The following is an 18,136-nucleotide window of genomic DNA, read 5'->3' on the forward strand; positions in this document are numbered from 1 at the left end:
CTAGTATCATTTAAAGAGTGTATTGTTCTAGTAGCATTTAAAGAGTTTTTCATAGTTGGGCCACTAAGGCATGTGGCTGACCCAGGTTAGATCCTTCACAGGAATATCAAGTATGGTGCCCTAACCACTGCCAGGAGTAATCCATAAGCCCCTGAACACAAAGCCAGGAATTCCTCCTGAACATTTACAGGTGAGGTCCAATATATATATAATTAATAATTAATATACTGCTAATCATGTAATTATGTGTTAATTATATATAATAAAATAAAATAATTGGTGTCTCATTCTAATTTCAAGTCGTCATGGAGCTTTGAAATGTTCTATTCCAGAAAAAGTACTCGTTCTGATGAATAATGAAACTATGAGAAACAGAGATTAACTATCAATCCCATTTTATCTGAAGCTATCAGTTTTAATAAATAAAAAGAAACACAAACTTTGAAAACTAAAAACAAATCTATGGCAATAGTTTATTTTTTCATTTAAGAAATACTCATCAATAGATCAGTCGGTTCCTCTACATAGGGTTCAGTGGTGAGGAAAATAGGTTTGTTCCTTATCCATTCCGTGAACGTCTTACAAAGGAACCCAAATGATGAAAACAAAAAGTGTGCAACAAACTACAGAAATCTGTTGCATCTCAAAATACTCTGAGAATTATCTAATTCCATGCAAACACCTATAGAAAAGCATCAATGTTAAATGTGCACTTTTGAGAATAATGTATTTGTGCACTTGTGCTACTTATTAATTTGACTTCAGTTTAGTATGAAATAAAATTGAGTGAGAAAAAAGATGATTCACAGCAGATTTATCACAAGTCACCCTCCAGGCCTGAAAGCAGTGGTGGGATTTAGTAAAACAAACAAACAAACAAACAAAGAAAAACTCAACAAAATAAATGCCTTGCCATTAATACTTCATACAGGTTTGAAAGGATACACAACTTCATGATGAACAATAGTTCAGAAGCTTACAGACTCAAAGCCAGAAAAATGAAAGGATCTATTTCAAGGGAAAACAAACCCTAAGAACACACTAAGTAAAAATTCCCTTAAAAAGAATGGAGTGGCCATATTAAAATCATACGACACAGACATTAGGCTTAAGAAGGTTATGAGACAGAGATAGGCAATTTTTAGTAATCAAGAGATGTGCACATCAGGAAGACATAATACTCCTAAATATATATGCACCCAAGAAGGGGCCAGCAAAATAATTGAAACAACTGCTAACAGAATTGAAGAAAGACATCAATAGCAACACAACAGTAGCATAGACTTCAACACAGCTCTGTCACCTTGTGATAAATCAACCACAGTAAAACTTACAAGAACAAGGACTTATTTTAAAGGAATAAATGAAAAAGAGTGGCTTTGTGTGTGTATGTGTGTATATATATACATACATACATATATACACATATATGTATATTGTATATAGGACTTTTCATCCCAAATATTTGGATGCAAATTCTTCTCCAGTGCACTGGGATATTCTCCAAGAGAGACTACATGCTGGGCCATAAAACATATCTACATAAAATCAAGAAGATAAAGATTGCATCATCTATTTTTTTTCACATCATGAGGCACTGAAAATAAAAATGAATTATAAACAAACACAAAACAACAACTTCAACACCTGAAAATTAAACAACTCACTACTGAATAACCAGTGGGTCTGAGACAAAATCAAAGAGAAAATCAAAAGATTCCTGGAAACAAATGAAAATCAAAATGAATTATCAACATTTGTGGGAGACAGTAAAAATGATAGTTAGAGGAAAATCTATAGCTTTGCAAGCATTAATCGGGAAAAAGAAAGGGCCTACAACTTATTGTCTACACTATACTAACTTACTGGCACAGCTTAAAAAACTGGTAAATGACCAACAAAATTAATAAAAAAAATAGGCAGATGGAAGGAAATAATAAAACTTAGGGCAGAAGTTAATGACCTGGACATCCAAAAAACAAGACAAAAAATCAATGAAAGCAAGAGTTGGTTCTTTAAAAAAAATAAACAGCACTAACAAACCATTAGCAAGACTCAAAAAGAGAGAAAATTAATAATAAACAGAAATGAAAAGGGGAATATCACTATGGATACTACAGAAATTTAAAGGGTAATCAGAGATAACTTTGAGAAGTTTTATGCTACAACACAAGAGAACATGGAAGATATGGATAAACTCTTGAACTAATAAGATCTCCCAATGTTAAACTAAGATCATCTGGAATATCTGAACAGATCTATCATGATTGAGGAATTGAAATAGTATTCAAGACTCCCCCAAAATAAAAGTTCAGGTCCAGAAATGGATTCACTGATGAATTCTTTCCAATCTTTAAAGAGTATCTACAGCCAATTATCTTCAAGCTCTTCTAGGAAATTGAATAAACAGAAACAGTCACAAATAGTTTCTGTAAAGCAGAAACAGGCAGAGATGTTGCAAAAAAAAAAAGAAAGAAAGAAATAGAAGAAAGAAGGAAGGAAGGAAGGAAGGAAGGAAGAAGGAAGAAAGAAAGAAAGAAAGAAAGAAAGAAAGAAAGAAAGAAAGAAAGAAAGAAAGAAAGAAAGAAAGAAAGAAAGAAAGAAAGAAAGAAAGAAAAAAGAAAGAAAGAAAGAAAGAAAAAAGAAAGAAAGAAAGAAAGAAAGAAGGAAGGAAGGAAGGAAGGAAGAAAGAAGGAAGAAAGAGAAGGAAGGAAGAAAGAGAAAGAAAAAAGAAAGGAAGAAAGAAGGAAAGAAAGAAATAAATAGAAAATTATAGATCAACATCACTGATGAACACAGATGAAAAGATTCTCAACAAGATCTTAGCAAATAGAACCTACAGCTCATCAAAAAGTCATATGCCTTAACCAAGGATTCATTCCACAGAAGCAATATAATACACCATATCAACAAAAGAATAAACAAAAATCATATAATCACACCAATAGATGCAGAGAAAACACTTAATAAAGTCTAGCATCCACCCATTCATGATAAAAGCTTTCAAAAATATGGGAATGGAAGGAATTTTTCTCAAGATAGTAAAGGCTATTTACAACAAGACCATGGCAAATATTAGATTCAATGGGGGAAAACTAAAATCTTGCATCTAAGATCTGACACAAGACAAGGTTGCCCCCTCTCACCACTTCTATTCAGTATAGTATTTGAAGTGCTTACCATAGCAATTAGGCAAGAAAAAGACATCAAGAGTATCCAGATAGGAAAGGGAAATGGTCACGCTCTCAGTGTTTGTATGTGACATAAAACCATATTTATAAAATCATAAAATCTGTAGTAAAAAGCTTCTAGAAATAGAGTTTGTATAGTTATTACAAAATAGAGTTGTATAGTAAAGTTTCAGGCTCAAAACTAATACACTAAAATTCAGAGCTTTTCTATACATAAATAATGAAAAGGAAGAAAGGGGCATAAAAAATAATCCCATTCAATATTGCACCTCGAAAATCAAAAACTTTGTAGTCAACTAAACTAAAGGATGAAAGACCTCAATACAGAAAATTACAAAACACTGCTTCAAGAAATAAAATAGGACACAAGGAAATGAAACATATACCCTGCTCATCAATAAATAACATCATTAATAACATCATTAAATGAAGAACATCATTAAATGATAATATATCCCAAAGCATTATACAGATTGAATGCAATACATATACAAACACCCAGGACATTTTTCATAGAAGTGCATCAAAAACTCTTGAAATTCATTTGGAACAAAATATTTCCACAATTATAAAAAAAATCCATGGTAAAAAGATGAGAGTCTTAACTTTCCCCAACTTAAAACTTTAATGGAAAGCATTAGTCATTAAAACAGCATGGTATTGGAATGAAGATAGACCCTCAGATCAATGGAATAGACTTGAGTATTCTATGACTGAGCTCTAGTTGATCAATTAATCTTTGATAAAGGGGCAAGAAATACAACGTGGACCAAGAAAAGCCTCTTCAACAAGTGGTGTTGGAAAACCTGGTCAATTTCATGGAAAAAAAGTGAACTTGGATCTAACACTATGCACAAAAGTCAAATCAAATGGATTAAAGACCTTGATATAAGACCTGAACCTATAAGGTACATAGAGTTAAATGTAGGAAGAACACTCATGACATTGAAGCTAAAGGCTTCTTTAATGATGAAACACTACTGTCCAAGCAAGTGGAAACAAGGATAAACAAATGGAACTACATTAAACTAAGACTCTCCAGCTTCTCAGAGGAAACAGTGACTACTACACAAAAACTACCCATGAAATGGGTAAAACTATTGATCCAATACTCATCACATAAGAGGCTAATATCGAAGATATGCAGAAATGATATAACTTAGCAAGAAAAAAAAAACACAAACATCTAACCCTATCAAAAAAAGGGGGAAAGATAGGAACAAACATTTCCTCAAAGAAATACAAATGGTCAAATGGCACATGAAGAAATGACACTATAGTGTCATCAGAAAGATGCAAGTCAAGGGCCTAAGCAATAGGCTGGTAGGGCATTTGTCTTGCACATGGGAAGGATTCAGGTTTAATCCCCAGCATCCCGTATGGTCCTGAGAGCCTGTCAGGAGCGTTTTCTGAGTGCAGAGCTAGGAGTAACCCTTGAGCGCCGCCTCCTGGTGTGGCCCGAAAACCAAAAGGAAAAAAAAAAAGATGCAAATCAAAACAGCAATGAGATATCAATTCATACCACAAGGTCTGGCACATATCACAAAGGACAAGAATAATCAGTGTTGCTGTGCATGCAAGGAGAAAGGACTCTCATTCACTGACAGTGAGAATATAGACTGGTTCAGCTTTTTGGGAAAACAATACAGATATTCCTCAAAAAACTAGAAATTGAGCTTCCATATTATCTAGCTATTCCAATTCTATGTAAATGTAAAACACCATGCAGAAAAGCCTACTGCATCCCTATTTTTGCCGCTTCACTATTTACAATAGCCAGAATCTGAAAACAATTCAAGTGACTGAGAACCAAGAAGTGTCTAAAGAAAATGTGGTACAAGGCTGGAGCAGTAGTGCAAAGGGTAGGGCGTCTGCCTTGAATAGCTAACCTAGGATGAACCTCGGTTCAATCCCCAGCGTCCCATATGGTCCTCCAAGCCAAGAGATATTTCTGAGCGCATCACCCGGTGTGGCCCAAAAAAACCAAACAAACAAAAGGAACTGGTACATCTACACAATGAAATATTATACAGCTGTTAGGAAAAAATAAAGTCATAAAATTTGCCTATACATGGATAGATAGGGAGAGTATTATGCTGAGTGAAAGAGTCAGAGGAGAGAGATTTTCATAAAATAATTTCACTCATGTGGGATATAAAAAAATAAGCATAGTATGGTAATAAAATCCAGAGACAATAGAGATGAGGACAGGAGGAGCAGTCCATGGCAGGAAGCTTGTGACAAAAAGCTGGGATTGAGTTAGGATAGACAAGGATCAACTATGACAATAATAGTTGGAACTGATCATTCTAGATAAAAACGGGGTGCTAACATGGGATAAAATAACAAACATGGCACCTCTTTTTTATTTGGTTTTGGGGCCACACCCAGTGACACTTAGGTGTTACTCCTGACTATGCACCTATAAATCACTCCTGGCTTGGGGGACCATATGGGACGCAGGGTGTTTGAACCATTGTCTGTCCTAGGTCAGTGCCTGCAAGGCAAACTTCTTACCGCTGTGCCCTACCTACTCTAGCCCCAACATGGTATCTCCTTTTTAACAATAGTACACACTACAATGTCAAAAAGAGAAATAGAGAAAGAAGAACAACCCAGTAGGGGGAGGGTGGGAGAAAAATTGGGGACATTGGTGGTAGGTAACATGCACTGGTGAAAGGTAGTATGCATTGTTTGTCTGAAATTCAATCATGGACAATTTTTTAACCATGGCACTCAAATAAAGTAATTAATAAGAAATAAATGAAAATAATACAAAAGTGTCACTTTAAAAAATAAGTAAAAATTATGCTCTTATAAATCTTATTCATCAGGTCAATTATAAAGGTTGAATGCACAAGAAATTTTAGGCATATGTCTTTGTTTCTAGGTTTCTATGAGTAATAGAGATGTTTTGGCAAAAAATTAATACACATAAACACAAAAGCCATTCAAATCCCGATTAGCACTTCCTAGCTTTGTAATTATGGGAAAGTTTTAGCTTCATGAAGTTTTATTTTTATTACAGGTAAAATGGAGAGTAGGACTTAGAAGGCAAGAGTGTTATAGGATGAAATATTTAGACAAAAGAGGAATTAAATACTGAAATTTCTCTGTTCTTTTTAGCCAAAGTTCATATATAGAAGTCAGTATTTTAAGAAATACAGTAAGATTTTTCATGTAGCCTACCAACGAGGATTCTTTCTCCTTTGGGAATGGAGTGAGAGAGGGGATAGGGCAACACCCAGAAACGCTCTGTGACTATTCCTGGCTCTATGATCAGGAGGGATCCTAGCGGTATTCCTGGACCATTGGTGGTGCTAGGGACTGAATTGGGGTCAGTTGTATAGAAGGCAATGCATGGGGCTGTAATATCTCTCTGCCTTTCTGACCTGCATTCTGTTAATGAAAGGGGTGGGTGGAAGATCAGAGAGGGTCTGTCCAGGGTCACCAAGGTTGACCGCCACCAATTTCCTGCTTGGTGCTTCATTCATCAGTATCTGTGCTGCCCCAGACTATAAGCTTATCAATTCCAGAAACAACCCACTAATTACCATTCAGGAAACTATTCACTTTAATTTCAGCTCATGTTCTCTCCCCAGCATTTGGGCGTGGGACTTCCCTTTGTGTGGAAAGAAATGGTTTTGCTTCATATTTCCTTTCCATGTCGTGTCAGCAGTGATATACAACGTCATAGGTGATGTCATTTCTAGAATCTCCACTGACCTTATGACTTCTCCCCAGTGACAGATATTAATCATCAGTCCTCAGGGATCTCATTTCCATGAAAAAAAATTGGCCAAAAATAAAAGCTAAAACTATTTAATTCCAGTAATGTCTGGTGAAGATGAACCCCTAAATTCTCCCTCCCAACTTACAGAGAGAAAACTCTCTCCTAAGGGGAAAAAAAAGTGTTACGAAAACCACTTTTCCATACTGAATTCAGTAGATTCTAAACCTCTATTTGCAGAAACAAACTTCAAATCGCATCTATTTAGAGGTTATTTCTATATAAAGAAACCATTATAGCAGAGCAGAACACACTAGAATAATATATTTTAATGACTGTCTATAGTATTCATCAGTAGTATATTCATTTGTTCAAAAACTAGTTCTTTTTGTCTGTATATTTGGGGGTCCTGAGAGGGAATGGGGTGCTCAGGGCTGAGTCCTGACTTTGCACTCTGGGAAAACTCTTGGAGGTGTTATAACCCCCACTCATCCCGCACCCACATATACAGCCACACAGTTAGGGAACTTCCCTTTAGAGTCCAAAACTTTCCCTGTCACTTCTTCCCCCACCCCCAAACCTCTTATCCTCCAGCATCTCTCAACCCAGGGGCGGTCGGGGCGCCAAAGTCCCGCCCTTTCTTGCTGCCACTTGCACTTCCTAACCTTTTTTGGGGCGGCACGTCCCAGAAAGGACCATCCCTGGTCCTGGGGAAAGAAAAGCACAGCTGGAGAAAAAGAAAAAAAAAAAAGCTCAATTCAAAAGTTCGCCTAACTTTTTAGGAAAAAGTCTGGATTGGAAGCCACAGCCCTATACTCAATCCTTTCAAAAGCCCACCTCTAAAACTACACTGGGGTCGATTAAATAAATCAATCTAAGGGCAAAGCTCAGATGTAACGCCGCTCCCCCCCCCACCCCGCGCCGTCCCGCCTAGCGCACACTTAGTGAGAAATTGCAGTTGGAAAAGGGAAGGCGCTTCTGCACTGGGGCACTTCCACTTGTAAGAAACACCCCCTCCCAAAAGTGGGGTGTGCGGACATTTTTAAAGGGGCCAGGGTTTGCAAAGACATATTATTGTAAAGACCTGGAAAAAGAGAAAAAAAAAAAAAAGAAAAGCGAACGGAAATCAGGGCACCGCAAGGAGAGAGAGAAAAAGGAAAGGGTAAGTGGGAAGGAGGGAGGAGAGAGGTGGGGGAAAAGGAGAGAGGAGAGAGATCCCCAAATTGAGAGAGAAAGATCCCCAAAATTGAGAAGGAAAGATCCTTCAAAATTAAGAAATAGGAGAGATTAGGGGAGAGGAAACTGAGACCAAGAAATGCTCAGAAGCGGGGAGGGAGAAAGAGAGAGAGAGAGGGGCGGGGGAGAGATCCCCCAAAACGAAGAAACTGGAGAGATCAGCGGAGAGGAAACAGACCAAGAAATGCCCAGAAGGAAAATGAACTTTCTCTGCTCTCCAGACTTAGAGCAGAGAGTGGGTAGGTGGGTGTGCATAGCCCCCAATCCAGAGGGTGCCGGAGGGACCTCAATGGTCACACACACACACACACACACACACACACACACACACACACACACACACACAAGGCTCTATAACTCCCTCCTTTTGCAAAAGTCGGAGGCGAACCGGGAGCCACACACACACACACACACACACACACACACACACACACACACACACACACACACACACACACACACACTTAAGGCTCTAACTCCCTCCTTTTGCAAAAGTCGGAGGCGAACCGGGAGCCCCGCAAATGGGCCGGCAGAGGAGGGGACGGACGCCAAGTCTGCAAAAGGAGGCGGTCCCCGCTGGCTGGCTTGGCCTTTCTCCTCCCCTCTCTCTCTCCTTCAGGAGGCGGGCACCCGTCTGAGCGTCTGAGCGGCGGAGGACCCGCGAGCGTACCCCCACCCACCCACCCACCCCTTGCCTCCGCCCCCCACCTTGTCTCCGACCCCCCATTCAAGAAGGCAACTCCGCTATCCCCGCCTGCACAGGGCGCCCCGGCGCGCCTCGGAGCACACGTCCCGCGCGCGCCTCCTCCAGCCATCGCTCCTGGGGACATTATGCGGCCGAGCAGCCGAGCCCCAATCCTCGTCCTCCTCCTCTTCCTCCTCCTCCGAGTCCTCCCGCGGCTCGAGCCGCTCCACTCTCGGCCGGCAGCGGCCCCGCTCAGCCCCGCGCACACCGGACCCTTTTGGCAAGGAGACCTCGGCGACTCCTAAAGTCAAGTTGGAGAGGTTCAACGCGCGCGTCTCCGCTCGGCTTCTTCCTACGCCTGGGAGCTGCAGCCCAGCCGGGGCACAGGGGAGGGGAGCGGGGTGCAGGGGGGAGGGGTGTGGAGCACCATGCAGTTGGTATCCTGGGCCGCACTGCTAACCCTCCTGGTGCGGGAACTGGTGGAGATGGGCCACACCGAGGCGGCGGCGGTCGTGCGCAAGGACAGACTGCACCCGAGGCAAGGTAAACTTGAAGCTCTGGGGAGCCCCCCTAAATCCGCACCCCGCCACCCATCCGCTGGCACCCTGCAGCTGAGGCTCTTCTCTCTATTTTTTTTTTCCTAGAAGGAAATTACCTCCCACTTTGGCACTTTCTTTTGGGGTCACTCCCATGCCCATTTCTAGGGAGACCTCTTGGAAGGCATTTATTTAGGCACCGCCGCGCACCTCCTTCTCCCTTCACCCCTCAATTTACTTTAAACTATCTTTTTTCCCTTTCCCCCATTGCGGTGTCCCCTGACCCCCAGATGAGAGTTACTTTGGTAACTGGGGGACACTGTGTTTTAATTTTACTTCGCGTTATTTGTCAGGAGATGGCATCAACTTCTGTATGGGAATCTTTCCTTAGGCTGGCTCTTCAGGGTGTATTCTTAGGGCCCAACCCAGGTGCTGTCGCATAATAGGTGCTCACCTAACTAGCCGTCCACTGACGGAGGGTGAAGGGATGGGAGAGGGCGGAAAAAATCATCTGCTGCACAGAAACTCAGGACAAAGCTCCCGCCTTTCCCTTTCCATTAAAACTTGTGTGGCATTGCATTTGGTGGCAGGGCGGGTTCATGCGCCTCTCCCCTTCTATCCGCAGTGGAATTACTAGAGACCCTGAGCGAATACGAGGTCGTGTCTCCCATCCGCGTGAACGCCCTGGGAGAACCCTTTCCCACCAATGTGCACTTCAAAAGAAGGCGCCGGAGCCTTCACTCTGCAGCTGACCCCTGGCCAGCCTCTTCCTCCTCCTCCTCCTCCTCCTCCTCCTCTTCTACCTCTCAGGCGCATTATCGCCTCTCCGCCTTTGGCCACCAGTTTCTGCTGAATCTCACGGCCCATGCTGGATTTATCGCTCCCCTCTTCACTGTCACCTTGGTCGGGGCGCCCGAGGCGAACCAAACCAAGTTTTATTCCGAGGAGGACTCAGAACTCAAGCACTGTTTCTACAAAGGCCATGTCAACACCAAATCCGAGCACACGGCCGTCATCAGCCTCTGCTCCGGAATGGTAAGTGGGGGTGGGCACCCCTTGCATTCCCCTCTCGCCGCTCCCCAACTCCCCAACCCACCCTCCAGCCGCTGCTCCCACTTCTGCAAAAACCCAACTCCTCTCCAGCTTAAAAAAAAAAAAAAAAAAAAAAAAAAAAAACCAAAACCTCTCCCTGTGCCCAGCTTCGGTTCAGGCGTTTAAGAGCAGCTGGAATTGCAAATTATGCTGTTTGCAAGTCTAGCTGAGTGTCCACGCAAGTTTCCAGAGCAAGCATAAATCTTTGGGGTCAGGGCAATCTGAGCTAGTTCAGAGTTTTTTAGGGTCAAAACTCGGATCAGCAGCTCGCAGCCCAGTGCCAGAAACTAGCCTGAGAAGTTGAGTCTCCTCAATGGGAACTGCAGGCAATTCCTTGCAACCCACTCGGCTGCCCAAGAGCGGAGCAGCTGAGCGCAGGGAGGACCCGAGTCCCCATTGGCGCATCTGGACTTGACGTGGGAGTTGAGGATCCCCCAAGCCTCGGGTCCTGGGAGTTCCTTCTGGGAGTGGAGTGACGAGTTGTGCGTAAAATCCTAGGACCTTTTTTTCTCCACGCGCCGGGAACCCTGTGGCTTAGCTGGATTGACAGGGAAAAGTCCTGTCCCAGGAACGGAAGGGCGGATCTATAGTCCAGGGGAGGCAGGGAAGAAGGTGGAGCCAAATCTAGATGCTTAGAATTGGGGTGGGAACTGCGAGTTGGGGGGCGCGGCTCAGTCCCACTCTGCACCCTGCTGGCGGGGTGGCTTCGAGGTGTGGAACAAATGGGGAGAGAGCCTAGAAGAAAGAGGCTGCCCTGGATATTTTGATTCTAAAGGGGTTCCAAGCATTTGAGGGAGCTGCAGACAATCAGAAGAGGGAGCCCACGGTGCACGATTCCCCCACCCCCCAAGACAGGATGGCAACCACCCTCTACTGCCAACTACGCACTTAGCTGGAAATGCCAAGTGGTACCCCGGGGTCCGGTTTCCCTTCTGCTACTGGCCCACCGGGAGGTCGTACTGGGTTTCCGCCAACTGCCCAATGCTTTTAAGAACCCCCCTAAAAGATTTGGGCCGATGTGTCTTTGCAAAGTGCTGTGCGTGTCTGCTACGCTCAAGTGACGCAGAAACTTTCCCGGGTCAGGCTCTCTCCTAGCGCACAGAGCTGTGCGCCCTGCGTCCCTATGATGTAGTTCTCCTTTCTCCCCAGTAACAGCCCGCCCTTTCCCCTCACCCCTTCACCTTTACTTAAGTAGGGGTGAATACTTACCCTAGAAGCTTGGCTACCCCTTTTGGCGCGCTGCTGCTGGTGTTGATCTTTGGCACTGGCCCGACTCTGGATTTGCATCCATCACCCCTACTCGACCGAGAGGTCGGGTAGGGGGAGAGAAAACTGGTGGGGTTGGGGAGTCGGGGTTCCTCCTAATGAGATGGAGGCTGCATTTCTTTTTACCCCAAGCCAGGTACCCGGAACTGCTGCGCGACGTTAGATGGTTTGGGGGTGGGCGGAGAAGGGTGATGCAGTGAGTCATCGCTGCCCCAAAACCTAAGGCCAAAATACAGTCATTCTTCCCTTCTTCGCAAGGTTAAGGTCTGTAGGGGGGTCATCAGTCGGTGTCCGAATCCTGAGCATCATAGCACCTCCAGATTCCAAGATTGTAGCCCCGAATTCCAGATCCCGTGTGTAAATCAAGTTTGTAAACAGCCTAAACTCCTCCTACTTCCCCGCCTCCACACCCCTCTGAGTGGCCGACAGTTCTGTAAATATTTTACTGCGCAGGACCTTAATTTCTATTGGTAATTGTAGGTAGAGGCATCTCTCCTTCTGCAGATGGTAACTTTCTTTAGGAACAAACACTAGAGGTTTCAAACTTGATTTGCAAGACTATGATAATCTGAATTTATATTGTATTTCATTTAAAGCCTGATGTGTTGTGTAGGGGTTGTTGGAGGTTGAAGGGGGTGTTAAGGTATGGAATATATCTTAAAATATTTAAATATTTATCTTTAGCAGATTAATCTAGCCCCTAGAATCTCACTTCACTGTTTTTCTTAAAGAATTTATCTTTTCTCCTAAGACTGCTGCTTACCCGTGGGGGGTGGCCCATGTTCCATTCTCCTTCGTCCTCCATCCCTCCCCTTATCGTTTTGTTCTGAATTCAGTCTCAGATGTGTAGTATCTCCACTCTTAAAGCCTACCTCTCTCCCTCTCTCGTATACCTTAGACCAAATTACTTCCATCAAGCTTCTCATGTCTTTCTAAATTCACACACCCCTAATAGATGAGTGATGTCTGAGCCTCATCGCATCCCCCAACATTTGTTTCATAGTCCCCATTGTCCAGTTAATAATTTGACATTCCAGCTGGCACCTCAGATCTTTTCAATATAGTATTTTCACCCTCTCGCATCTACATATTATATCTCAGCTCTATCTTTCGTCGACAGGGCCTGTTTCAGACACACGGTTTTGCTCCTTCCTCTGAATTCTATCCGACTTTTAACTCATTGCCCTTGTACTTTTGAACATCTTCACAATAAATCATACGTCCTGTTAAGGAAGCAGGTTGCACTTTTCATCCCCAGGAAATCTCTTCCTCACCTTTCAGGTTGATGCTATCTTCCCACCTATCTACATTTACAGGTACATAAATGGGTGTCTCTTGTAATGCTATCACCATCTCCCTTCTAAGCAACTTTTGATTCGATTATTCTCTTTCTTCTATGTATTATTAGGCTCAACAACCGTGTAGTTCTGTCCAATGCTGGACAACTTGAATAATTGTATAAATGTTCAGTGCAGTGGGATAAGTGATCACCTACAAAGAATAATAAAGAGAACAATCCTTCTGTGGATTTATAATTGATTTGGCATGATCATATCACATACTGATTTTATTCTATTCCTGGCAGTGTAATGAACATTTCTTTTTTGTCTGTATTGGTATCATTCAAATCCTCCCTCAGTAGTCTAATTTTTCTCTCTCACGCTTTTTCTTTTGTTTTTGAGTCACATACTCAAACAAGCCCCTGATTCTGTGTTCACAGGTGTCTCCTCCTGGTGATATTTGGAAGGACTGTATGTAGTGCTTGGGATCAGACAGAGGTCTATGACACACAAAACAAGTATCTTAGACCCTGTATACCTCTCAGGCTGCACTATCCAGTTTTTCAGAGCAACTCATTTCACAGCTGAAAACACAATCTTTAAGGGTTGAAAATTTTTGCAAGATAGCTAGGAAGTACAGATTTGGATTTCAGAGTTCTTTTCTTACAAGAGTACTGGACTAAAGTTAGGAGACCTGACTGCTCACTCAGCACTGGTTTCATTCAATTGCTTCTTTTTTGTTTATTTGTTTTGTTTTGTTTTTTGGGTCACACCCGGCATCACTCAGGGGTTCCTCCTGGCTCTACACTCAGAAATTGCCCCTGGCAGGCACAGGGGACCATATGGGATGCCAGGGTTCGAAATGCTATCCTTCTGCATGCAAGGCAAACACACTACCTCTATGCTATCTCTCCGGCACCCTCAATTGCTTCTTTATCTCTGAAAGGCTACTTTGGACAAGCCATTTCTACCTCTGGGTCTCAGTTTCCTCTTTCAGCTATCAAAGGTGCTTGTATCTCATCAGATGAGCTTGCAAGTCCTTTCTCCATTTAAAGGCCTGCTGTTAGTGCTATTGTATGCTTCTGGATCTGAATTCAGAGAACAAGAGATTTGAGAATTGTGAAAATGGGGGAAATGACTAGGTGAGAGCAACTTCCTTACATCTATCTTCTCTGGAAACCAATTCTATTTTTCAGTCTGACTGCATTAAAGCTGTCTTCTCCTTATGTCAGTCACTCATGAATCATGTGGAGAATGTTTTAATCAGGATCACATCAAGAAATTCCAAATTAGTCTATAAGGAATAATGTTCCAAATCTCAAAAACAAAATCAAAAACATAAAAATTCTGTAAACATTCCCCAGGCTATTTAGATCCTTAGCTGGGGTGTTTCCCTCACCTCTTCAGTCTTAGCCTATTGCTTTGTAAACTTGGTCAAAGACTAATCTGAGGCACTTATCAGTTCTCGGACCTGACCTCCAGAGATGTTTCAGTCAGTAGATTAGATTTGGGGCAGAAGTCTATTTTTTTGAATCTCTAGCCAATTACTAGATGATGCATATACTTCTTTTCTTTTCTTTCTTTTTTTCTTTTTTTTTTTTTTTTTTTAGATAAGTCATTTCCCCTGTGTTGTAAAAGGCTTCTGGGACTTTTGTTTCTTTTCTTTTTGTTAAGGGTTGGAAAAATAGCAGTAAATTAAATGTGAAGTACTTGTTTTTGTTTTTCTCCTTTACATCTGACCCATAGGCACAACATGGAGAAATTTTGGGTGTTCATGGAATGCATGTTATGGAATGCCCATATTACTTTTCATTTGGAAAATTTGAGCATGTGAACAGGGGAGGGGAAAGAATGACATATCTTTTAAGGTGCTTGGGATGATTGGAAAACAAAATGTATCCTGGTGGTGAAAGGTTAACAGTCCTAACACTAAAGCTACCAAAGTATTCTAACCCTTAGAAGAAATAATTATTTTTGCTAAGGTGTTTAAATACAGTATCTCATTTAATCTGGACAATAATTTATGCTAAAAATTATTTTTGGTTAAAGGAAAGAATTGTTTAAAAAAGCTCCTTTGTTTTTTTCCCCCCCAATTGATAAAACAAAGGAGCTGAAGCTTGAAGCATGTAATAAACCTACCCAGGGTGTTGTGTGGGTAAGTGGGGCAACTGTGGCTAGAATTTAGTATAAACTGACTCCAAAGCATTGTATTTTACTTACTCTATTCCCTATTGCAAAGAAAAAGATTTAAAAGCACAGGAATTTGCTTTGAATGATTTGTGGTTTATATTCACCTCCTGAATATGAAAAGCTTCTAGGGACCAGCTTTTCTATCTGGAATTCACACAGTCAGAGTTTCCAGCCTGAGATACACAACAAAAGACTAAATAACCTCTAAGAGTTAGTGTGTTATAGAATTTGAAGACTAAGAAAGTTCATCTGACCTTTGAGTATCTTGGGTTATGGGACACCAATCACACACAATGGAAATTTTATTTGAAATTGATATTTGGACTTGATGGGTCAACATCTGGGGATTTGCTGATATCTGCTGTGTCAAATGTGTGAATCAAAGATGAAGAATACAAAGGAGATCCTCACATACATAGTCTTTCAAGTCGTTCTATAGTCATCTGTATTTCTTAGAGATAGGTAGAAATGGCAGGTACAATAAATAGGAATCAACTCCAGTAGACATAGAGTCAAAAGAATAGAGTGATAAGAAACTGCTTCCAGAATATATGTATGTTGGCAGCATTTTCTGTTTAAGTAGTCCTTGTGGGAAAAGAAATAAATCGAAAAGACATTATATTCACACCACTTGGCCATGTTCAATTGCTACTGCATGGTTTGTTCCTTCCACAGCTTGAGTTACGTCAAATTAATTTCCTTTATCTCTTCATTTGCAGATGGGCACATTCCGGTCCTATGATGGTGATTATTTTATTGAGCCACTACTGTCCATCGATGAGCAAGAAGATGAAGAACAGCAAAACAAACCCCACATTATCTATAGGCACAGCAGCCCCCGTAGAGAGTCCTCAATAGGAAAACGTACATGTGGCACCTCAGGTATTTGCTTCCCACTTATGCAAGTTCCCAGCTCTATGAGATGAGCTTATTTGTATACTGCAAAGTTGTTGCTCTTTCAGTCTCCAAGGCACCACCATAGACAGTGTCTTGTATTCCGTCTTCAAGTAAGGTAGGTAAATTCTCATTATATAGATATGGAAGCTAGAGAGGTGTTGAGATTTGGCCAAGGCTGCACAGAAAGCATATGATTCTAAGGTAGGATTTTAACTAAATAGAATTGATTCTTAAATTTACTATAGGTAGAGTTGTTTCTTTTGTTGTTGTTTTTTTAATTTTAGGATTAATCTGTGGTAATATTTCTAAGCTATTGTAATCATATCCTCTTTCAGCTGTTTATTTTCTCTTAGTATTTTCTGTTTTGTTTTGTTTTGTTTTGGTTTGGTTTTGGTTTTCTTGCTCATTTGTTGTTCCATGTGGGTTTGAGAAGTTTTATAAATGAATCTACAACGTCTCTATTGATTGGGATTTTCCTGCCAACTTTGGTTTTTTTAATGCTCTCTGGCTTCAGAAAATTTAGGAGTGGAACTGTCAGTGGCTCTCTCAAATTTCAGTAGAATCCTTCTTTGATCATCACTAAATTTTCTTTATCTTGACCAGTTTCTTCCAGAGTTTATGCTAACACATTTTCTCTCTATTAAGAAGCATCATCTTACTGGACACATTAAAAATAAAAAAGTGCTTATCTTTGTTATGTAATCAGCATTTAAAAAATCGAGGAGGAGGGAAGTGGCCTTCCAAACACTGTTCATGGCACCTAGGAATAGCTAGTAATATTTAGCCAACTAACTTGGTGGTTTAGAAGATGCATTGCTACTTGAGTCTTCTAGTACAGAGAATTACCTAGGCTAATGTGCCACCCTACGCTCTTCAGAAGCTATACGATGTCAGAAATTGAATTTAGGGTCTAAATCTTGTATTGTCTCCCTACAGTCTTTATTCTTGAAGTCAACCCTTTACTATCTTTGATGCTCGATAAATTACTCCTTGATGATAGTTTAACATTAGAAATATTACTTAGTTTGACTTTGTATTAAAGGATTGTTTGTATATAAGTTCTACTGTGACAGAATTTGGTGTCTTATTTCCTGGAATTATTATTTGTAAAGGAAATCTTTATAAAACATAGCATTATCTGCTTATAATGCAGAAGTATTCAGATCACAGGGAATATAGCTCAAAGATCTTTGGGTTTTATTCATTTATTGATATCTTCTTAGCAATCAGGCTATGTAGAATGCAATGGAAACATTCTGTTTATTAACTTATATAAAAGTCAAGGGAAGGGGCCAGAGAGATAGCACAGCCGCGTTTGCCTTGCAAGCAGCCGACCCAGAATCTAAGGTGGTTGGTTCGAATCCCAGCGTCCCATATGGTCCCCTGTGCCTGCCAGGCTGAGCAGATAGCCAGGAGTAACCCCTGAGCACCGTCCAGTGTGTGCCAAAAACCAAAAACCAAAAAAAAAAAAAAAAAAATCAAGGGAAAAGAGATACTTTACCAATATTACTTCACTTTTACCTAACACAACCTAGGAAGTGGGAGTGTTCCTGCCTCCACTACTGGAGCCAAAGCTTTCAGAGATGAAACTATAATCCTGAGGATCCGGTTTCACTGCTGCCAATCAGTTAAGAAACATGGTGACTAGTGGAGAAAGAGTTTTCTTGGCAACTGGCTGCCAGCAGGTTGGAAGATGGTTTCTCAGGTCATTCACCCACCCACCCTCCTCCAAGTAATCTTGCCTGTATCTCAAGAGAAGGATTTTAAGAAAAAGAGACCAGGAAAATATATATTTTAGGAAGGATGTTTTGCAAAGTAGTGGGCATCAGAGTGATGGATAAATTTCCTCCTAAATTGATCCCTTGAGGCACACTTCCAATACATCTGCAAATAAAGATTTCTGATTAAAGTTTCTGACACTTACCTTTTAGGACCAGATAAGGGAGACATTTTCAACATTTTTAATCATCACTGTCCAAACTAGTTTTCTGGTTTCTAATAATGACTTAAGCTCTTAAGCTCTTTGGTCTGGT

At 41.3% G+C, this 18,136-nt stretch overlaps 1 protein-coding gene across 2 annotated transcripts in view; it reads left to right on the forward strand.

Moving 5' to 3' along the window:
- The first annotated feature begins 9,270 nt into the window (after positions 1 to 9,270).
- ADAMTS9 (ADAM metallopeptidase with thrombospondin type 1 motif 9) overlaps positions 9,271 to 18,136 on the forward strand; it is a 179,460-nt gene continuing 170,594 nt past the window's right edge. For both annotated transcript variants that reach the window (XM_049777108.1, XM_049777109.1), the window contains exons 1-3: positions 9,271 to 9,385; positions 10,004 to 10,413; positions 15,926 to 16,088. In XM_049777108.1, coding sequence (XP_049633065.1) covers positions 9,271 to 9,385; positions 10,004 to 10,413; positions 15,926 to 16,088 — 688 coding nt within the window. The remainder of the gene's footprint in view (positions 9,386 to 10,003; positions 10,414 to 15,925; positions 16,089 to 18,136) is intronic.

Source organism: Suncus etruscus, chromosome 7, assembly GCF_024139225.1.
Source record: "Suncus etruscus isolate mSunEtr1 chromosome 7, mSunEtr1.pri.cur, whole genome shotgun sequence".
NCBI classification, from domain to species: domain Eukaryota; kingdom Metazoa; phylum Chordata; class Mammalia; order Eulipotyphla; family Soricidae; genus Suncus; species Suncus etruscus.